Source organism: Centrocercus urophasianus, unplaced genomic scaffold, assembly GCF_019232065.1.
Source record: "Centrocercus urophasianus isolate 14NV4802_14NV808 unplaced genomic scaffold, USGS_Curo_1.0 seq_73, whole genome shotgun sequence".
Taxonomy (NCBI): domain Eukaryota; kingdom Metazoa; phylum Chordata; class Aves; order Galliformes; family Phasianidae; genus Centrocercus; species Centrocercus urophasianus.
In genome coordinates this window covers 9627366-9650547 of record NW_024885344.1, presented here as the reverse complement: position 1 = coordinate 9650547, position 23182 = coordinate 9627366, and the positions used below count along the sequence as shown (strand labels likewise).

Below are 23182 nucleotides of genomic sequence, written 5' to 3'. Positions count from 1 at the left end.
GTGAGGAGGAATTTATTTGCATTTCCTCATCAGGACAAGTTCACTCCTGCTGTACATCAAATATTTACAGTCTTTAGGAAGCCAGAGCCTTCTATCTCAGATTTACACACGTCAGTCTAAAGCATTCAGTAAGGAAGTGTTTTTTAAGTATGATCACTCTTATTGACATTTGACAAAAAGCCAGATCTATGGATCTTACCTATATGGGATCCTGTATTTTTGGTGCTACACTGCTGATAAGCAGTGGTATCCTCAAATGATGTTTTAGACGATGTCTCCATACATGCAGTGAGATTTGCAGTCCTCTCCTGAGACTGCCTGCATTTTCCAAACCAAGAGATAACCCCATAGAACCATAATCATAGGATCATAGAATGACTTAGGTTGGAGGGGACCTTAACAATTACCTCCCTGCTGTGGGCAGGGCTGCCACTCAGAAGATGAGGAATTGGGAAGCACAGGGAAGGGGCATTTCTGAAAATCCAGTCCAACTTGGAAAAGACTTCACCTACTAAGCAGGGCATTTCATTATCAATCTATTGCAGCTTCCTTGTTGCCAGCACCCACCTGCCTCTTCTCTCTCACCCTCTCTCACTGCGGTGTGTGCTAACAGACAGAACGGAGGGCAGGAATTGCATTCCAGCTCTCTGATCCCATGTTTGAGTATGAGAGCAACCCAGGTGCAGGGGAAAGGCTCACATCAGCTCTCCGGCTTGCAACTTGACTCTAGGTTCTTCTGCAAGGAGAAAGCGACACCAACCATTATTCTCACAGTTTTATTTGTAAAGGACATAGCATGAAAAGCTGTATTTCAATGTACTTCAAAACCTGAAAAACCCATGTCAGTTTGTGATATGTATGTTAAAGTGCTTGATAGAACAATACTTCTACTAATGTTGTCTTGAAAATAATCCAGTTCTTATTCAGTTAGTAGTAATGTAAAGACAAAATATACTTAATGGAGACACCAAAGGGTCATTTGAAGCCATACAGGGCACATCTGTACATTTCAAGTGTAACACACAATATTTCCCCGTAAGATGCACACCTTCATTTGATTGAAAGAAGGAATTGTCTCAAATATGCCTTCGCACAACTATTCTAAAAAGACAGCTTTGAACAGTGATTCCTAATTACACATGCCAACTCAGAATAAACATGAGCAGATTTGTCACTAGACAGCAGAACCGCATTCGCTTCAGAGAATTATAAATACAGGTTTTGTACACAGTGAGGCATTGGATTCTCTGACTCCTCCCAGTCACCATGCCAGATGTGAGGATAACAGGACTACGCAAACTCAGACATCTGCAAACAGGTATTGGGTAGAAATTGTTTTTTAAAAGCAGATACCACAGAGCTTTGGTCTTTGCCCAGATTCCCTTTCTCAACCAATGAAGGTGCTTTAACACTGAAGTAAGAACTGCGTTAGCTTAGAAGGATCCTGATAGGTTTCCCACTCTAGTGGGCAGAATGATTTCTGTAAACCTTACAGAGAAAACCTCACAGTTTCCAACAAACAAGGTTGCCTACAAAAAAAAAAAATAATCATACATGACAGAATAAAAACTCCCTATGAAGAATCGTACTCCCAAGGTTGCCAAATGTCCCATCTCCTGAGAAGCAGGGACACTCTGCCGCACCCCTCAGCAGATCTTGGGGTGCTTTATTGCCTACAAAGAACTGTTAGACAGACATCACTTTTATCATATTATTCATCTGATGTGAAACTTGACATAAAACAAGTCAACGCTCGCTAAAAAAGATGATGTGAAACCGTGTTCAAGATAAGTGCTAAAGGTTCCTTAATGTAGTTTGAAATAGGGAAAGTCCCTGTTTTGAATTTTCAAATGTCTCAGGTTTTGACTCATTTTAACTTAAGAAATACTTCATCTTACTGCCCTTTTTGGGGCGTACATTCACCCATTCCTGACCTTTAGAGGTGCCTGTGTTTCTACTTCATCCTGCTCGCACGTAACCCACATCATGTTGGGCAAATGTCATGACTGCTTAAGTCATAAATAAATACTAATCTGAGAGCCACACAGCAGTGTACTTTTGAGAAGTATCCAGCTAGAAAACGCAGATGCTGTTGCAAAGAAATCCAAGCACTAAAGAAGTTGTTATTTCAGTTAAATGAAAGCCACTTAGGCTGGGCTGCGCATGAAAAGTCATATATAGCAGTCATTGGACATAAAATGCCTGAGTTGTATAGGAAATCAAAACACTGCCTAAGCAATCATTACCAAATAATTCTGCCACGCAGCTTCCGGTGCTAAACGTATCATTTACTGGTAGGGGAACACATTTCCAATTGCTGCTGTAAAGTTGTCACGTATCTTCTGTGGACTTTAAGCAGACTTGTCTGGCCGCTCAGAAAACCCTCACACCCTGAATTTCACCCTCCTGGAAACGTAAGAGAGATGTCACAGAGTTGACTCTGGCTGCCAACTCACACCACCGCTCACAGCCTTAACATTAGTTGCTCACCATCCACAGTGGTGACACAGCAGTGCTGCCTGCAGTGTCTGTGATGAGTTCAGTCAGTTTAAGAAAGTACAAGCACAGGAGGAAGGAACAGCAATTAGAAGCTGGAACTCCCGTTACAGTCAATGACTTCCTGACTTTTTACTTCCTTAAAAACCAAAACCAAAACCAGTCTATAACATAAAACTCTCCCTTCTATTGAAATGGAGTCACAAGAAGAGTTTCCTTCTGGCCAGGAATGTGATGCAAACCTTCAACACCAAGAATGCTGCTCGAAGAACTGAGCAGTCAAAGGGCCATAGGAAAGGAAAGCAGCTTGACAAGAGGCAGGTGAGAGAGCAAACCCTACTTTTCATCTTCTTTCCCTTTTCATAGCTCTCTGCCCTTGCTCCACCATGTGTGCACCGTGCTGAGATGTGATGCTGCCCATCATTCCAAAGCCCCTCCTAATGCTGCTGGCAAGCACAGCCAGCAGCAGACAGTTACAGTACCACTCAGGGCTTCCCCAAGCCACAGCTTATGGCTCCAGCTGTGAGACATCCTGGAAATCCTCTGACAAAACGGCCAAGATCAAAGCAAGTAAACAAGTTCCAGCAGACATCTATATTTAAACTAACCTGCACAACTGGAACTAGATGAAGTTAACGGTGCCCTCAGACTCTTACAACTCCCAAACCACAAACAAGGAAAATACACTCTGTGTTTGCTGCATGGCATCTGATAATTTTAAATGCAATCCGTTGCTAAATTTTTAGCTTTGCAGACTTCAGTTGCTCCTCGTTCCTCTTCAAGACCATAGCTATACAAACACACTGTATTACTAACACATTAACTGGAAAGAATGTAGGAGATGCTCAAAACACAAGCTTTTTTCTCCTTTCACATCATTCCCTTTTTTTTTTTTGTACCTGGATAATTAAACAAACAAACAAACCCACCAAAATAATTAAAGGTCCTGTACTTCTAGGAACACTCGTCCTGTGGGATAAAGGAAGACTAGTAACCTGTCAGCATTTCAAGACCTGCTCAGTATCACAGCAACATTGGTGTCTGCAGCAATGATTCTCTCAAGTACAGCAAGAATTTGGTAGGAGCCAAATTCCTCTAGATGAGAGGGAGAAAGAAAAAAAAGCCATCCACAGCACAAGCTGGCTGGGGGTAATGGGGGAACCACCAGAACATACAGAGAGACGAGGAGCAACAGCAAGCAAGCCAACAAGCCATCGTTTCCCTTCTCCAGTACCACTTTATCAGGTCTCAGGCTCCAAGGCTCAGCTCATCTCCAGTGTCTAAGCATTTCAGCTCCTGTGTCCTCTTCTGGAGATCAACAGAAGTGACACAAAAGACCTTTACAGAAAAAAAAGAAAAAAAAAGACAATTCACAACTTCTGTGCACTGAAAGGGCTGGGTCTCTGAACAAACAAAAAAATAAAGGGAGACCATGTACAGCAGGATAAACAACATACACTAACATTTCCAAGAGTGAGACAATCACAATGGCTACATAAGGATATTTGCTGTATTCATTTGCAATACCTGAAAAAAGCCCTGCTGAGTTTGCGCCGTATTTACATGTTGATTGGCTTCTTCCTTGCAAGCAAGTAGCAGCATCCCTTCCCACCGCAATCCTTCCCTCCCCAGCCCCTCCCCTGGGTTTAAGCTACTCACAGTCAGAACAAGAACATTCAGTCTAAGAAAACTTTCTTAGAGTAATATAATTTCTTAAAGAAGATAGCGTATTTACACACATCTAAACACATGAAAATACTCTATTTTATACTAAATTTCTGTTTCAAATAAACTACAATACTGCATCTTAGCTTTCCTCAGCCTTAGAGGACAGTCCCGACGGAGCACAAACTGGGCTTCCTGCTCCCATGGGAGCCAGCAGCGGTGCCTTGCCGTCGCTGCCGTCGCGTTCAAGTCCCGACAGGTCTCCCAGTTGTGGTTTGCTTGCTTGGGAAAGGAATAATGAAGTTCTCAGCAAAGCCATGCTAAACATCCACTCCTTTAATGAGCGATCCCTCTAGGACGATGTTGAAGTCTTGCAATGTCTGTAGGACTCGGATCAGGGAGTTGACAGTCATGCGGTCCCGTAGCAGGGCGTTCTCCTCGTACATCCTTGTAATGAGTGGGCATTCCGCAAGTAAGGGGATCCACTGGGGCAGCAAGTGGTCCCTGCCAAGGGAGGAAAGGAGTGACTGCAGCACAATAAATAACACATCTCAGACTGACGTGCTTCTCCAAGAACAGCGCCTACAACACTCAGTCTCTGTCTGAGGGCAGTGCACACTGGATACAAAAGCTTCCTGCTTAATCAGAACCCACAATTTTGTTACTAAAACAGAAGTGATTGCCTGTAAAGTAGGAATGAAAGTGGAAAGATACAAGCAAAACTGGACAATTGAGTACGAAAGAATTCAGCAATGTTTTTCAATCAGGAACAGGGTAAGCAAAACTTGGGAAAAAACCCAAATTTTTGATGATGCTTTTTCAGCTGTTTTTCAGATTATCCAGGTACTTATTTCTAGATATACCAGCTCCCCAGTAACATACAGCTGAGTCTCTCTCCTCCCCACAAGAGCAAAACAGGAAGCATCCTATGTGGGAGGAAAGATAAACCTAGAATAGTTTGTCAGAATTATAACACACATCCCATTTTCACGGGCAGTCATTCAGTGAAGATTTAGAAATGCACCAGTTCTTGTAAAGAAACTCAGCTTTCCCAAAATCTGCACTTCACCAAAAGTACAGCTTCAAGACAGATTTCATGCATGCAACTGCCAAGTGAGCAGGTATATTAAAAGCTAAAAACATTCTCAGAGGTTTAGATAGCAGCTGTGTATTGTTACTGCTTCTTTGCCACGATTTTTTGTCTACTATTAAAGCTGTCTAAAAATAGGTACTGGTAATAGAAGGTACAAGATCTCGTAAAATGGAAAAACAGAGGTGGTAGTAACAGTAAAATGTCTAGCACAAGAGAACATGCATAACAAAAAGCAGTGAAGTACCTTGTCCCCAGGCAAACCAGAATTTGGAATTTGCCATCCTTTCCAATGTTCCTTGGAGCTGTATTGATGGCATTCACATAATGGCAGAAGGTTTTGCATGACGATCTTTGAAGCAAAAGGGCCTCCTCGTTGTCTCCAATCTGGTCACTGGTTTCAAAATAGGCAACAGCTTTCTCTGTGATAGGGAAAAAAAAATCAGAACTCGGTGAGAAGTACTGAAGTACTTCAGTACAACCAAGATTTACCCTACCCTTACCCAAGGGAGCCCTTGAACAGCCTGCCAAGAGCAACTGCACAGTTTATGTATAGATTCCTCACCCTGAAAACAGGAGGTGGGTGGTGATCTCCACCTCTGCTACATGGCTGCGGTCAGCACATTCACTGACGTACGACACGTGTAACATCAAGGAGCTGCACTAGTGTCTATGGTTTCATTGTGATACCATCAGCTTTGAATTTTCACTTTCTCTGAGTAAGCGCTTACCCTCAGGCTAAGAATCTCAACCTGTCAGCATATTTTAAGGGAATAAGCATGACTTAAATTACTGTAACACAGGCCTACAGATAGATATCACCAGAAGACCAGTACAGCGCTTAGCTCTGAAACAGTTAGAAATCTAAACTTTTCACTCCCTGAGCCTTCTCAGCTCTTCTTTCAATATTGATTGCTGTCCTACTCCAACCTCCAAGCCACTCCAGCCCACTTCCTTTTCTGGGCAGGGAAACAGTTGTTTGAACATTCATCTATGAATATGTGACTAGAACCTGAAGTGCTCTTAAATTTCTGCAGAGATTCACACTTACTCTTTATGTAAAGTTCTGTATTTCTCATCTACTCTGTTTCTTATTCCTTTCAAACAATCTGGATTTTGCTAGGCAGGAATAAACGGCATCAGAATCCCAAGTCTGCACATAAGTAGCCATTTTCCCTAATCTTCATCTCCTTCTACCTCCAAATCACATACCAGCTTACCTATGAAATCCCAGATGAAGACATTCTTATGAAAAATGCGAGCTGATTTGAATCCGTGGTGGAAGACCTGCTCCAGTGCTGCAACCAAGCCATTCTCCCCACACAACAGGATGGTAAGGCTCCCTCTCTGCGGGAAAGGGGGAGTCTGTGAGAACAGACTTGTCCTGTTCATATGCCAACAGGCTGAAAATCTAAAGGTTAACAATCTCTACTAGTCAATTTCTATTTACAACTGTATTGGCACCTGCTGTAGACGACAGGTAATGACTAGCAGAAGTACCTCTTTCTCTGGCTTGTGAAAATGTTTCACAATATTGTTCACAGCTTCTCCAATTCCCTCTTGGATCTGTCCTGCGTTTGGCTCTGTGAAACCATGGAAAAGACACTAGATGAAGATATCAACTTTAAAACATTTATCAAATTCTCATGATGACATAGCTTGAACTACAGGAGTTATTCTGTATCTTCAACAGGAAAGAATTCAGGCAGTCATTTGTCTTGAATAAACTCAAGTCATAATTATAAGCAACTAAGGAGCAATCCCGGAATTGTAAAATAAATTGCCATACTTAAAAATGCACAACCCGAGGGTCTGACTTGATAAATGTTTTATTTGAGCTAATCACATCTTGTTCATCGCAGACTGCAGCAATCCTCTGATGAAGAGACATGGGCTGGAAGGTTGCAGGCAAGACGTTTGACTCGCTTCTCTGCAACTCATGCCAGAAAACCCTGCACCTCTGAATTCCTGATTTGAATCCATGATGAGCCACAAAAAGTAACTGCTTTAGATACGTGACTAGTCATTGTACCAGTGTGAGGAAGTAGAGCCAAGAGGATACTCCTTGGCGATACTTCCAAGAGAAAGTTATCTTCAGTATTAAAATGTACACCCTATTCCTGCTCTGAATTGTTATGCTGTGTGTTTCTGCAACTGAGTGACTCTATGCTTCTACCTGTTACCATTTCATCTTCTGCAAGTACCTCCAAAAATTTGTCTTGTTGCTCACACACACAGAATCACAGAATCATAGAGGCTGAAAGAGATTTGGAGTTCACCTAGTCCAACTCCCTGCTAAAGCAGGTCCTGCAGAGTAGGCTGCATAGGAATGTGCAAGCAAACAACCTGCTATGATATGAGCACTTGGTATGAAAAGCAAACTTGATGTCAAGACTGACACCAATTTGTACTGCATCCAAACTAGAACAAACAAAAAGTGTCCCTAAGTTTCAGAAAGTGTATACAAGAAGATAGATTCTTGTGGAGAGAGCTAGCATGCAATTTTTATTTTCCCAGCTCTATCAGCATCACAAAGGAAAGTCACTGAATGATGAAGAGTGATGCAGGCCCAGGTGGTGCCCAAATACATGTATTTGAGCACCAGCAGAGACCAGTGTGAACTTGTACCTAGATTCTAATCAAGCACATCTGTGAGATTCAGACCACTGAGTGGGGACTTAATTGGGTTGTGCTGTGGGGCTGCTGACAGTAGATCTTAGTGCCCATCTACAGAATCAGTAAGCATACAACTGTTAGGCTTAGTAAGATTATCACGGTGGAAAGATAAATAAAACAAATGAAAATGCTCACCGGTGTTATAGACGTGCAACAAACTCCCCAAGGAGCAATCTCCAGAAAGACATCCTCCCTCAGTGGCAGTCAGCCCTTAAATGGGCTCTAGGAGCAGTGCAGCCAGGCTCCACCCCTTCTTGGTAACACAGGTGAATTGCCTTCACCAGTGCTCCCACAGCTGACTCATTGCTCACCTCAGGTGGTCAATCAGAGGTTCAGACTGTGATCAGCATTTCCCTAGCCCTGCCTGGCTCAGGCAACTGAGGCATGCAGGGTACACTTGCAGCAGTGGATGTAAGTGGGTTTGAACACAGCCCCAGGGTGGCTGGCAGGATTTGCTGCTGAGGGATTTGGGCATTGCTGCTGCCCACCTTAGGGACAGCATTGATGATGTCACCTACATGACCCGTTTCCACTAGCCTTCTTATGGCTGTGCCTTCCAATAGGTAAAAAAGCAGCTGAGCTGTGCCATATGCAGGCCAAAATAATGAGTGAGATCAGATGACGATTACCTCGTCTGCAGAACAATTAGATAACAGCCTGCAGGATGAGCAGGGGCCTGCAGAGCTGGTGCTCATTGCTCCAGAGTACAGCTTCCAGCTGAGGTCTGGGCTGCCTTTTTCCGAGACCAGCCAGAAGATCCTGACCTTCTGCTCCAGTAGCTCCAAGAAGAGATCATAATGATTTTGACGATCAGAGTTGGGAGGTGCTTGAGGGAACAGTGCACCGTTGAGGGCTTCCTGTGTATGTTAGGGTTCAACCAGGCAGCCTTACTGTGGGGGCTGCAGCTGTTCATCAAAGAGCTGACAGTGCCCTTTGTGAAGGGCTCATCACTACCATCACAGCCCTGTATGGCCTCAGAGCTCTGCCAGCAGCAGGACCACCAGGATACCTATGCTGCAGGAGGACAGCCATGGACCCCAGCCCCATCACCTCTCATCAGAGGCCTCCTGGGCTGCTCTGCCAGCCCTGCATGCCCCAGTGCTGAGTAGCTCCCCAGTGTCCTCTGTGGGAGTCCCAGACCCTAATCGTTTTGATGATTATTCTGTGATTTCTTCCCAGATTTTCATGTCACAACATCACTACAATTGTTACTTTGGAAGCATGGAATAATTCAGTATTATTTTGCCTGCTCTAGCTGTGGTACCCCAATTCCTTGCAGGAGTATTGGACTAGATGGCCTTCAGAGGTACCTTCCAACTCTAAGGATTCTAAGATTATATGATTTTAGCATGTGATGACCTCTACAGTCTCTGGTAGGTCTGAAAAAATATCTCCTGCAGCTCAAAACAAAAACAAATTATTGGGCCTTAGTGCCCCCAGACCTAAGTAAATACTCTGCAAGGAGCTCTGATGCCTACTCCTTCATGCACGTGAAGAGCTGCAGTGATGATTTTTAGTTCATTTACTCTTGGAAGCTGTTTCCTTGCTTGACCTTTCAGCAATCATTTCATCTCATTTCACCAGAGCTGAACAGATTTATGTATATGATCCACAGCGTGTACTGTGCTCACCTGTATGCTGTAGTAAAGAATGGTGCATGTAGCGAAGCCCTCACAGCCCTGTACCCTGTGTTATAGCCACTGCCACTATTCTCACAACCTAATGTGAGGAACATGAAGCTGATGTCCCCACACTCTCTCTGGAGATGGGTCCTCTAGAGGATGGCTCACAGCACCTACGTTACTTTGAACTGACCCCCAGAGGTGCATGTCTGTTTGCTGACTGCAGAGAGAGAGCCAGGAAGAAGAGCAGCACCAGCTACTGCAGATTCTGCTGCTTCCTATTCCCCCATCTTATATTTCCATGCTCCAAGGGCAGAGGTACATTCTCTCTCAACTGTCAGAAGAGGAGAATGAAAGAGGCAACATTCACTTCCACAAAGCAAGCCGCAGGCACAGAAATAGGAAAAACAGAAGCTTGTGGCCGTTCCTCTGCACCAAGCCTTACTCCAGCAAAAGCTGTCCTGCTCATAGCTGTCCTGACAATGCCTCCTTCTCTAGAGCCCTGAGAGGAAGAACTGGACTTACTGGTGTTCTTTCCTGTGAGAGAAGTGATGCTCAGCCGCCGAGCTGTGGTAGGAGACTTCTGCTGGGGTGGAGTACGGCACTGCTTTCCCAGCTCTTCATCAGATGTGGAGGACACCAGCTCTCCAATAAGGATTCGCTCCAAGCTGCCGTCATCAACTCCCTTTCCCAACCATCGCCCGCAGGGAAACCTACCGAGGGGCCAGCAGAAACACGGGTCAGTCACATGGGTAGGTAGCTTTATTTCAAAGCCAGAGGGACAGCGAGCCTCCATCTACACCGCCAGCAGGCAGGAAAGAGCCCTTCACAAACCAGAGCTCAGCAGGCAGTATTCCACTGCACCGCAACTGAGAAGACCAAACCAGAGAACTACATTTGCCTTCCCTTAAAGAAGGGGAAACATGAAAAGCTAGCATGAAAGCACTGGCAAACATGAAATGCTATACACTTATTTAATGGGACACATGTAGCTCTCTGCTGGGTTATTTTTCAGTTGCATCCACACGGCAGTCCCAGTGAAGTCTACACACACATCTACGCTACCACTGCTTGTAGTTTCTCTTTCCCCCATACTCTGCCCCCAACTCTAAGCTCTTGAGCTCACCCTTCTGAGGGATAATTTTCCAAGTTCAATTTAGTCTAATTTCTTTAATTTAGAAAAAGAACTATTTATCCAGACGTTTTGTAAAAACAATGGTGAGTTAGGAGATAACGTAATGTATTTGAATGCAACAAAACAAAACAAAAAATCCCAGCCCCAAAAGCCCAAAGATTTGCCCTAAACTATCATTCCAGCTCTTGGAATGTAAAGATGTGCACAATGTTACCATCCTACATTAAATCAAGAGATTTAATTATTAGATGTAAACATATGAATCACTTCAAAAGCATCCATACCATCTCTCCTATCTCAGAGAGATGTAAGGAAAATCCTGCACTCAAGCCTCATTTAATATTTATCAGATTATTTGGCTTCAACTAGAGCTTCTGAAATGAGAGTCGTGGGTGGGGAGACCAACCCAGCTCTATCAGGTACTTAAATCAGCCCATGCTGCTCCACCATAGTTTTGCCCAACTGAAAAGACGAATGCATTCTTGCTTTTTCTAGACTGATAGTAGGAATTTCAGACAAAGAAAATTAGAACTAGTTGCTTACTTGTATGTGTGTCCTGTTATTTCGTTTCTGACCATGACACAATCAACCAGCCACTTGGCCAGCAGCCCTGAGTTGTCATGACCAATCTGAACAGTCGTCAGCTTTCCTAAATTCTGGCACTGAAATAAATAACAGTTTTTACTTCATTTAAAAAAAAAAAACAACAAAACAAAACAGACCACCCCCTCCACCACCATATGCACACATATGGTCCCAAATGTATGCTTTTCTTCAATTTCCACTGATTTACACAGCAAGCATTTTCAACCAAACAGGCAGAACATTTTGAAAAGCAGAATAATCTGTTTTACTGTAAGACAGGAGAAAATAAATACTGTGAAATAAGAACTGTTAAAAGGTTATGAAGAGACTACATTCTTTATTGTGAGAACTCACTCTGAGTAATTCTGAGAAGTGTTAATTACAAACATCTGAGCTAAATTGATACAAAGGTGTGCTTTTGTGGAAGAAATAGACCTTCAGAAGAAACAGCCTCTCAAAGCTGCATTTTGAGCATACTGACCTTTGTTTGAAAGGAACCACCCCACACTCCAACACAGTCTCTAAATCCTTCCTTATTTTCAAAAATCAGCTTGCTCATTGCTGAGCCATACAAAAATAATCCTCATGAGGCAGAAGGAGAAAAAAAGGACTGTGAATTCCAGCGCAGTATGTAATTGTAGGTGGGGCTGCCTGCAACGTCTATTAATGTTAGTTACCTAAACACTTCCCTTACAAGACCTTGGTTTTTTTTGTTACTGCCAAACAAGCAGCTTGGGCTGACGTTTTCCATAGTGTGTGGCTATGCAAGTTGCTATTTCTTACAAAAACTTCAGCCAAAAGAGTATTCTTTTGAAGAGTATTAGTATAGCCCATCATTCTGCTTGTTAGAAATGTGGAGAACTTTACAACAAAATATTAGTGTTTCAATAAGTCAGGCACTATACCAGGAAAATAACTGTTAAAATTCACTTTTTATTTGAGTAAGTTTTTTGTTTGCATGTTTTTGTGGTTTTTTTTTTTTTTTTGGTTTTTTTTTTTTTTTTTTTTACTATTGTTGCTTAAGATCAGTCTGCACAAGCTCAAAGGATGCAACTTTAGCAGATTTTCCTACATAATCACTGCTTACTGAATATGGTACAGCCTGAAGCTACAGGTGCCTGACTGAGCTTTTCCTGCAGCCAGAAGCTGCTTTGGGGTGGCACCAAGCCAACCTATACTACCTGGTGTGTGAGAAGGCAGAAGGAAGCACAGGCAAGTCCAATGCAAAGAAGTAAACATATTAAGCACTGAGAAAAGAGCCCAGGGAGAATGGCAGCTCTACAGTTTGGTTGTGATAGTACCTGATGCTGGGAAATTGAAGAGCACAGTTGTCAGACTGCCTGGTTGGAAGGGATGTAGCATTGTTAGACAAGGAGTTGCAGCAGAAGGAGTGGAAATTTGGGACTAGCCAGAGGCTGGGAGGGACCACGGTGGTGTTAAGTAGGAAGACAAATTGAAAGAAAGAAACTGGAAGGGAAATGAGAAGTTGTAAGCGAGCCAGGAAAAGGAAAATTTGGATACCTGGCAAAACTTGGAAGGGAATGAGATATGGCAACAGAGTGACAGGGTGAGGAGTGGAGCTCTGGGCTGGGACAGGGGCTGCAGCTCAGCCTGTGATTAAAAGGCAGTATGTGTTGAGGGGAACTTTCACTGAGCACAGGGTGGGTGAGGAGCACACCGTGCTCCCCATTTTGAGTTTCCAGCTACCTTGAGAACCTGGACAGAATCTGAAATGTTCTGCTCTCAAGACAATAAATCCTCAGCAAGCTAATGTCTGTGTGAAAGTGTGTTTGAAAGCAAAAGGGAAAGAGAGCGCACTCACCTCAAATGTCATTTCTAAGAGGTTTTTAGGAATCTGCATGACGCCCGTGTCTCCTAGCTCTCCCGAAACACAAATCCACGGGTTGGATGTGGTTATTGCATTGCTCAGTTTTTTGATGGGGATTATCACCGCCCTGTAAGGGATCACTGCGAACAGAGAGGAAGGAAACATCAGTGTTGGCTCTTACTCCCCCCGTGGTAAATGCGACCCACGGAGCAAAGCGTGCCCTTCCCTTGAAGGTCAGCTCCCGCCTCACGTCCCAGCAGTGCCGGGGCCGGCTGGTGCCGCGCGGGGGTGCTGGAGGGCCGCGCTGAGCCGCCAGCCCGAGGCGGGTGTGAGGACTCACATCCAATGTCTGCTCTCGTTCTTAGAGGAAAGAAGGGAGGGGGAGGTTTATGCCATACGGCGGAGCACAAAGCGCCTCGCGGCTCCTCCTCCGAGACCCGTTTCTGTCAGCCTGCGGAGAGTGCTGGGTGTGCTTTTAGGGAATGGCAGAGGGAAGCATTAGGATGGAGAGGGCTTGCCGGGGAGGCAAGATTAAAGAGACTACACAATGCAGAGAAGAAAACCAGGTGCTGCAGCACAATTTGCTGATTACCCTCCTTTGTGAGGATGCTCTTATCCTGCACACTCCCACACAGCCTTGCTCTCCAGCTGGTTTCCCACAGCAACACCCAGCATCTATGAGCTGGCAGCAACAGCCAAGGGCTCCAGATAAGGGCTCAATTCCTCATACAGTGGCAACAGCAATGCAGAGTCACAGAACGGTTTGGGTTGGAAGGGACCTCAAAGCCCACCCAGCTCCAACCCCCTGCCATGGGCAGGGCTGCCACCCAGCAGCTCAGGCTGCCCAGGGCCCCATCCAGCCTGGCCCTGAGTGCCTCCGGGGATGGGGCACCACAGCTTCTCTGGGCAGCTGTGCCACCACCTCACTGTCCTCTGGGTAAAGAATTTCTTCCTGACATCTAACCTAAATCTCCCCTCTTAATTTAAAACCGTTCCCCCTTGTCCTGTCACTGTCAGACTGTGTAACAAGTCAGCCCCCTTCTGCTTACAAACTCCCTTCAAGTATTGGAAGACTGCAGTAAGGTCTCCTCTCACAAATCTCAACAGCAAGAAATTTTTATTCAGGGGTAAAATAATTCATTCTCCAACTCACCAATTGTGGTGAAGACGCTTGTGAAGCAAAAGTAATCCACAGCATTGAGTGAGAGGAGGTGATACAGAAACTGCTCCCGTTCTTCCTCACAGCGCAGGAAAGCATAACGCTTGTAAAGTTTCCTGGTAAAAAAAAAAAAGCATTGCTTTTTGTTGAAAAAGTACCAAAGGAAGAGTTGATCTACACAGCAGGTGTGAAAAGTGAGATTCTCCAGTTCATGCAAGTTGCCAGAAAACCACAGAGATCACTCACCCTCTGTGCTACATGTGTTTTCAGACCATGGTGATTTCCATGGTGCTGCAGCAGAGATATAGAGCTCACCTCATTGAAGGGTCAGTTTTGGTTTTGCTGCAAAGTGCAGATGTAAACTAGTGCTGCCCACAACCTGAGCCTAGACACAGCAACCCCATTTAAGGCTCTTTAAGCTTTCCCACCATTATCTTCCATGGGATGTATCTTCCCAGAACTGAATAGCCATGTCTAATAACTTAATCTTCCTTCTGCTTCATACTCCAACAGATGAAAGCAAACAGAAAGCACCAGACCGTCTAGAACCAAGCAGCAACCTTGCTGCCACCCTTCCAGGTCACAACACTGGTTGCCCAGAGCAGTGCAAAAGCCTTTCAGTAATTAACCTGGTCCAGCTCAAATGAGGCATGCGGCTCATCTTTAGCTGTTCACTCTTTGGCAGATTGCAGTATTTGTTAGCTTCCAGCATAATCAAGCATGCAACTCATCACCGCACCAGTTCTGCTAAGAACTGCATGCAGTAGTTTGGACATTTTCCTTACATAAGTTTTTTTTTTTTTTTTTTTTTTTAATAGATTGCTTTGAGAAAACAAAGTCAGGAAGCAGACAGTGCCTGTGCTTGCAAAAGGAGACAGAGCTGGGAGTGCTGTGTGGCTGGGAGGGCTGGCCTCCCTCCCAGGCCTGCTGCAGTTGGGATGTGTGCCTGCTGAAGTCGTAACACAGCACTGCTGTAAAAAAAAGGCTGCAGCTTCACTTGCTCTAGATTGTAGGACTGTAAGGCTGTGAAGTGGCTTGGTTCAATGCACTGACCCTAAATCAAACCTCTTTTTCCTGAACATTAGTCTACTACACAGAGAAGTGGACTCTTGCCCTGCTGCGGGGGGGGGCAGAACCTCCTCCACAGCCTTTCAGTCTCTTCTGTCTGGAAACCAGCAAATCCAGACAAGGCACCAGGCTGTGCAGTGAGCCTGCATGGTCCCTCAGCTCACCAGTGAGGAAGATGTGGAAAGAAAGTTGGGAGGATAAGGGCCAACTTACTTGGCAAGTGGCTGGTTGGAAAGCAGCTGCTTCAGATGCTGAGACAAAAGCTTCTTCTCCAGAGAAAGCCTTATCCAGGCTCGGGCTCGCCCTACATCAGTCTTTATCTCACTCATGTTCTGAACATGTCTGAAATGGATGGGAAAATAAATAATAATGAATAATATAGTAATAATAACAATAATAATAGATGAATCATAAAAACTCTACATGTTTCAAGTAGTAGCATCCAGTGTGACGCAGCAGCTGGACTGGAATATGTTTCTTGATTTAAATGCTGCAGGACAAACAGAACCAAATCCCACCCAATCCCTGCATGTGGCAAGTACAGCAGAAGGTTGTGCAGTACAAAAACTTGTATGAAAATCATTTATAGAGGAGCGGTCCTGCACTGAGACCCCCAACAGACCTTGGCTGGCCTGGGAACAACAGCAGGACCTCCTGCACACAAGTTCATTGCTAGTGCCCTACATCAGCTGCTCTGTGTCCCAATGCCTGCTTAGCTAAGATGAGTAGGGGTAGATCTGCACATCCCTGCACTGCCTGCACTGTCTCTGCAGACGCTGCTCCCAATTTAAAAAGGAAAGAAAAATCCAACTCAAAACAAACAACAGTCATCCACCTCTGAGACCCATTTATGCTACAGTAGGTACTGACACAAACGGGTATGTTGTCTGTGAGGGCAGAGGACAATAATATATTAGAGATCCTTCAAACCACAGCCTAGTCTGAAGGCTCTAACAAACCAAATGGGAAATTCAAGGAAAAAGAGGGGTATTAGAGAAAACCCGTCACAGGCAGAATCACCTTTTCAGGGACATACAAGGCCCTCATGTTGTAATCTGCATGCCACATGCTTGGTTTGTAGGAAAGCAGAACTGTGCCACTGGGGCTTTTTTTCTACAGATTTGCCTTTCTTTTTTGAAACTTCCCATATTTCAGGTTGGAGAATGCCAGAAACTCTGATTTGAGAACACAAGAAGAGGAAGAGAACTGTCATGGCAGATTGAAGCTGCTTCCAAAAACCCCTGCTTAGTTAAATAAATAGAAAGAAAAATGAGTAACAGTTCCCAACAGGGGAAAGAAAGGGTTGCAATTTCTTAATTTACACACAGCTTGCATGGTAAGTGCAATTCAGCCCTCCCAACCTTTGTGCCACACTCCACGTACCATCAGCTGAATCTTTGTTGCCATTGTCCTTTATTGCCCCCCATGCATTGCTGAGTGTTAGGAAATGTGGCAATATTTACTCCAAAGAAAATCTAACAAAGTCATGATCTGACTGATGCTTTCAGTGTTCACCAGTCTAGTCTCACTGTCTTGTGTTTTTTTTCCCATCTGTTTTCTCTCTGCTTTATATTTAGACCCTGCATTATTGGAGAAAACCACTCCCTTGTTTATAGAGCTTCTAATGTGACAGGAATAGGGCTTTAGGAGCAAATCTGCAGTGTACAACTTAGTGCTGTCCATAAATGCATGTTTGCTCTGAACAAGTGAGGTGGATACCAGGCATAGCTCAGCAGCGCCCGGTGCTGTTCCCTGCTAGGCTAACCTACCTGAATTCTCAAAACAGATCAGCACTGGCAATCCTTGAGGAGGTGTCTGCATCATGCTGCTCTGTGCTCTATGCACACTTCAGGAACATGTGGTTGATAAGAGCAATGGGAGCTTGCTGGCGGTAAAACCTAGGTTAGAGGGCACAGCATGCTCATATACAAGTCCTTGTCCTTTGTAAGCAAGCTCACGAGCCTCCCTCTTTCAGCAGTGATGCCTCATAGCTGAATCACTGCAGAGATCCTTGCTCCTGGCTCTGGAAAGCCCTCTGTGACAGCCTCTTCTTGGCTTGGAGCGGGGCAGCCAGTGTTAGAGCTGGCAGCCCACACAGCTGGGCACATCAGAGACAGGACATGCACTCCACTCAGCTACACAGCACTGAGATGCTCTCTTCAGACATTTCTTGTCTTCTGAGATGGGAAGATCAAAGCACAGACCATCTCTCCCCCCTTCTTCTTGGCTTAAATTACATCTAATATGAAATGCTGATTTATTTTACTTTGAGTAGATTCAAATACAGATGGACTTAACCGTATTCCATGCATGCTCTATGCTTCTTCATTACTTGTTTCTGGTTGAGACCAGACTGGCATAAACTGTGCATTTGGGAAAAAAATGCAGGTTGGCAGAAACCTTAAAAAGATTCAGTGATCAGTCTTGGTGTCAGCAGAAGCAGAGTGTATCAGAACAGAACATTCAGGAGCTCAGATTTATTTCATTCTCACTGGTGAGAGTCAGAACAGCTCTATTTTTATCAGTGACCTCAGTGTAAGCCCTGTATGCTCACCACTGCACAAATTCTTCTTGTCAGAGAACTGAAAAGCAATTTCAGTGCAACTCCCCAGGTTGAAACTTGCTTTTTAATCCCATTAGCAACACAGAAAAATCTCTTTTCCCTGCCAAATGTAAGCCTGGGGTACAGTGAGACAAACTCTCTGCAAATAGCTGTGCTGCCAGAAGAGGTTACAGCTGCTCAGCATCACCATGCCACTGAGGATGGCACGATGCTCCTGATCCTCCTGCAGTCAGAAATGAGCTGTATTAGCTGGTGCCACAAAGGTCTTTGACAGTGCAGGCTGTTGTGGCTGCAGCAGGTCACACAGCATCTGTGTGTGTGCAGTGCACCCTTGGCTGGATACTCCTCAAGGAGGGGAGGCATGGCACCACAGCACTGCTCACAGGGAACAACCTGGCTGATATAAACAGAGCCTCGCTGGGCCAAAAGTCTGGGGTCGTGCAAGAGGCAAAATAAATGTCTTGAGCATTTTCTGCACCACATCTGAGATGGATGGTTTTACGAGGGAGGCAGAGGACACACATGGCATTACCTGTAGCACAGCCTCATCATCACACATTCAGAAGTGTGACTATGATTCAGCCCTGCTATTTAAGTTGTTTACACGACCTTGCATGAGCCATCAAAAACAAGCTGTGCTTAAGGCAACGCAAATCCTCTAGCCATCCGTTCAGTTAGCACTGCAGCTCCAGAAATTTAACAATTACCCAGCCTTCTAACTTCAGCATAAACCTATCTGTGCAAAGAAATTTCTTTCCAAGCAGGAGAAATCATGCCATGAGATTCTGCGTGACAAATTCAACTCACCACCTATCTAGCATTCTGTATGACCAGATATGTTTGTGTACAAACTCAAATGCTCAAGATACTCAAAACACAGTGCTGGGACTCAAGGAGCAGAGCTCAGGTTTGTGCTGGACTTTCTTCAGTGAGCTCAGCAAGTACGTGGAAGACAAAACACACACACACAGTGAGTGCTGCTGGAAGTGCCTTCTTTTTACATGGAAGAAGGATGAGGCATTACAAGAAACAACGCTCATGTTTCCTCGTGCTTTAAATTGCTAGCAGCTCTTTACAGATGAGCATTATAACACTACTCCTGGTCTCTTTTCTATGGCACTTCTAGCCCACTGAAGCTCTCAGTTGTGGCAAGCGAAGTGTCAGAACAGTGGCATGACCTGGCTCGATCATGGAGATGCCCTCAAGAACAACTGTCTGGTGCTATCACATCAGCCTCCATCCTTCTTACTCTGTCATCCTTCAGGATCTCAAACAATGCTTCACAATAAGCTCTCCATAGCCAGGCTGTTTTCTACAGAGTACCTGCCCTTAGTTCACATTCCAAGCTCACCTGCTATGCTTGCGCACAGTCTAATTTTGTGTATTTATTAATATTTGTCATAAGATGCTATTTGAAAAGAAGGAACATTGCTCAGCAACTGCAAGAGAATTTGTCTGTCCCTTGCATCATCTATCAACTGTACTTGGTTGGTCAATAATTTAAAACAAACAAAAAGAAATAAAGTACTAAAGAATTTAACATATCTGTTATTAGCTGTAGCTCTACTGCTATAAATACCCCTGGAGAAGACAAAACCAGAAGCCCAGGAGAACTTGTGTATTTTTTGTTGTCTTTTACTCAAAACACACACAAAAGTTTTGTGTATCAAAAAGGTAATTCTACATTTGAATGCAGGCTGAAGAGAATGTTTAGTTCTACTTAACCTTTGTAAAATCAAAGCTAGTGAAGATCTCTACGTCATGCTACAGAATTAAAATGATGATCAGATGATCAGAAAAATCGAATTGTGTACCTCATATCTTGTATCAGGGAAACCCTCAAAGTAGGCAGAGTAATTCCTGTATCAGACTTCCGTCTTTCTGTTCCAACAGCAACTACAGTGGAGAAGATATGTGAAGTTAATACAAAGTTATTGGAACGGCCTGCAATGCACTTGTTTTATACGAAGCTGAAAGCAATCCTAAGTTGCTGGCAACTGCAATGTCTCCGTGCACTATCATTAACACTATCCTAGAAAAGTATGTAGAAGCAAAGACACTTACTAGCTATTCCTTCCTAACTCCAGCACTGAAGTTGGGGATACAAAAAGCTTCCTTTTACTGTATGTGAAATACATTAACAGAAATATATACAGTGATGGCTTTTTTTAGTAGTGTGTTTTAATGGAAAACTCACAACTGAGAAGGATGTGATAAAATTAAGCTACAGTTGCACACTAGATGTTAAGAATGCCATGCATTTCTGTGCTCCACTGCTCTAATCAAACCACTTTGTGGTGAAACATTTTGCATTCAGGAATTTGTGCCTGCCAGTCAGACTGCTTAGTGCATTACTCACTGAAGCTTATTAAAAACTCTTAGTAAGTGAGACTAGTTTATCCATCGGTGTGTCTTTAAGGACTGATCATAGAAGTTCCCCTCTGCAGGACATGAAGATTTCAGTCCTTGGAAGATGACCCACGAAGTTCAGAGACCTTTACTACAATGTGCTGCAGCAGACAAGGGGCAGGGAGATCTCAAGGTCATCAGAAAACCATCTTCTCTCACAACACTGAAGTAATTTGGTGATTGTAAAAGGCCAAAACGAAGCATAAACCAGGTGCTTAGATTAGTGGATGGAGATTAATTACACAGCTTCTGAACTGTACCATCCACCAAAGATATATTGAACATGGAGTTATTCACACTGCGATTTCAGAGACAGATTATTCTCAGTGAAAGAAAAATGTCAGCTGTCTGAGCTGTATCTCCATGGCTTCAGCTATTTCAGTAATAATCTTCTACAAAAGCACCGCTTCTCACATCTCACTCAATGATGGATGATAGGGAGTGGAGGTAGTGAACAGGCATTGAATGATTTTCAGACAGCAATAGTAAGTATCCTCATTTCCCTCCAACAACATCAATCTATTTTGTCCAGACATCAAGACAGCTTCATGATGATTATGAAAGGCCTCAAAATGTAAATTTGGTATTAGCAAGCAAATACACTGAAAATCTCATATGGACTTCGTGTGGTTGCACTCTTCCTCACAGGCCTGAGTCACTCACTGCGATGAATCCATCAGAGAGTGAATTGCTGGGTACTCACCTGGGGACTCTGCACTATGTTCTTGCTTTTCTTCTCTCTCCTGGTACTGAAGTAAATGGGACCACAAAGCAGATTTCCCCTGAAAATTGAAAATGAAGAGGCTGTAAATAAAATGGCCAGTAGAAAAGATACCAATGAATGCAATATAATAATGGGATGGCATTTCAGTGGGCTTCAAATTCAGCAGTGACAGTCAGTACGTTTCTTTTGGGCCATAAGGCCTCAGGAAGAGAAAGGGATGGTCACTGACTGAGCTGGCAGTCGTATCGCCTACCTTGTTTGTTTGTTCTCTCTTGGCTTTAGCTTCTGAAGGTCGAAAGAAAAGAAACCAAACATCTATTTGACAATATCACTGCAATTTCCAGAGCTGTTTTGACAAAATAAAACCTCTCAGGAAACATGAACCAACGAGACTGAGCCCAAAGATATCTTTATGCTGAAATGACCAGCAGCTTAGAAGGTACAAGGTGCATTCAGTATTTGCTAAAGTCTTGTACAAACAGAGTCCTGAGTTTCTAATTACCAACCTGCTTGACCTGCAGACCATGACTCCAGATTCTTTCTAGCAGATCACAGAGACTAGCAATCAATGTATTTTCCTCCAGTCCTGTAATATTGGCTTCTCCATGTCCCAGCTCCACTGCTTCGTGGCCCATTTTCTCTACCAGCATACGTTTAGTCTAATAAAGAAAATAATAATAATAAAAATCTAAAAGGCTTATAAAAATGTTATTTCCAAGGGACAGAGTTTATAAATCACTTTACTAAAACATTCTTCAATACAGACATCAATAGACAATATGGAGACCACTGCTAATGGCCTGGCTTGAGAAATCTCAAATCTCTTTTACAGAGACTGTGAATTAAAAAAGAATAATTAAAAAAACACATTTGCATTATTAATCCATATTGCCCTGTTTCTATCACCTTTATCTGTTGTCCTATTCCTACATTGCTGATTTATTACTGGCCACTATCAGACAGAGTACAGAGCTATATATTTTCAGTCTTATTTAGTATCTGCTGTTGTTCTTGTCACAGGAAACAAAGCTTAAAATTCAGGTAATGCATTATATCACCAACTGTGACTGACACAAAGAAATTATATTTCAATGGATATGAAAGCTTCTTTAATATTAGAAGCTGGTATACAACGTTAGCTCTGCATAAATAACATGCACAATTTGCACATACTGAATATATCCCTTTTGACATAGGTTCTCAACCTCATTATGTTTAGGCTACCTTTAAATATGAACAATTAAAGGAAATCCTCCCTAGGATGTCTCATCATCCTGATTCTCCTTCCTGTCCTTTTTACTCTTCCCATCAACTCTGACTGCATAAACAGAAGAGTGATAACACATTCTTTTCTTTTTTTTTAGCAGATGAAAAATATATAACACAAAGGAATATCCACCTTGTAAACAGCCCGTTAAACCAACAGACCAACACTGTTCCAGCTGTGAAGGACTTTCAGGATACAACCTGCAGATGCTATTTACATTCAGCATGAGCAACTGGATGAGAGAGCGGAGAGAGAGGGGAGGATGTACCTTCATGCGACATTCCTTCAGCAACCCTTCCACAAATTTCGAGTTGGTCTGAGCAATCACAGCCGGAGAGAGGTCCGAGAGTTTGGGCTGCCTCAAATTTTTTCCTAAACTCCTCGCCTCCTGCATATATTTCTAAAAATAAACAGAATAATTTTAGATATTACAAGTCGGAGAGATTCTCCTCATCCTAATCCTAGGCAAGCAGATGCTGGTGAAAAGGAATGAGCTACTGTTAATCTAGTAACAACAACACGATTTGTCTGATGCTTAAGTATTGGGCTGGAGAAGTGGAATGCTCCTTTATGACAACAGGAAAAGCAAGATATTTTCCAGTGCAGAACTGAAACAACCAGCGTTGTCTGGTGAACTGTGCTGTTAGCCACTAGCACAAAGTTAGGCACACCAAGTGTATAAAAGCGTGATACCTTCATCCAGCAACAAAGCCAAAGTACCAAGCAAAATGTTTTTCCATTGTTATTTGATCTTCACTAATAAATAAATTAAAAGCCATCTGGTTAATTTGTTGACTAGACTGTACATGAATGGAAGAAAACCTTTGAAAAGAAATTACAAGAAGCAGAAAGGAACCTAGTCAAGGAGAAAAATTTATCCCATTACTTTGCATTT

At 43.5% G+C, this 23182-nt stretch overlaps 1 protein-coding gene across 4 annotated transcripts in view; it reads right to left on the bottom strand.

Moving 5' to 3' along the window:
• Nucleotides 1-762: 762 nt before the first annotated feature.
• DENND5B (DENN domain containing 5B) overlaps nucleotides 763-23182 on the bottom strand; it is a 110942-nt gene continuing 88522 nt past the window's right edge. For all 4 annotated transcript variants that reach the window (XM_042838087.1, XM_042838085.1, XM_042838088.1 and 1 more), the window contains 13 exons: nucleotides 22556-22687; nucleotides 21527-21679; nucleotides 21000-21078; nucleotides 19702-19783; nucleotides 15538-15666; nucleotides 14251-14372; nucleotides 13092-13237; nucleotides 11228-11346; nucleotides 10075-10262; nucleotides 6752-6834; nucleotides 6472-6598; nucleotides 5499-5673; nucleotides 763-4665 (listed from right to left, as the gene is read on the bottom strand). In XM_042838087.1, coding sequence (XP_042694021.1) covers nucleotides 4482-4665; nucleotides 5499-5673; nucleotides 6472-6598; nucleotides 6752-6834; nucleotides 10075-10262; nucleotides 11228-11346; nucleotides 13092-13237; nucleotides 14251-14372; nucleotides 15538-15666; nucleotides 19702-19783; nucleotides 21000-21078; nucleotides 21527-21679; nucleotides 22556-22687 — 1719 coding nt within the window. In that variant the 3' untranslated portion in view covers nucleotides 763-4481. The remainder of the gene's footprint in view (nucleotides 4666-5498; nucleotides 5674-6471; nucleotides 6599-6751; nucleotides 6835-10074; nucleotides 10263-11227; nucleotides 11347-13091; nucleotides 13238-14250; nucleotides 14373-15537; nucleotides 15667-19701; nucleotides 19784-20999; nucleotides 21079-21526; nucleotides 21680-22555; nucleotides 22688-23182) is intronic.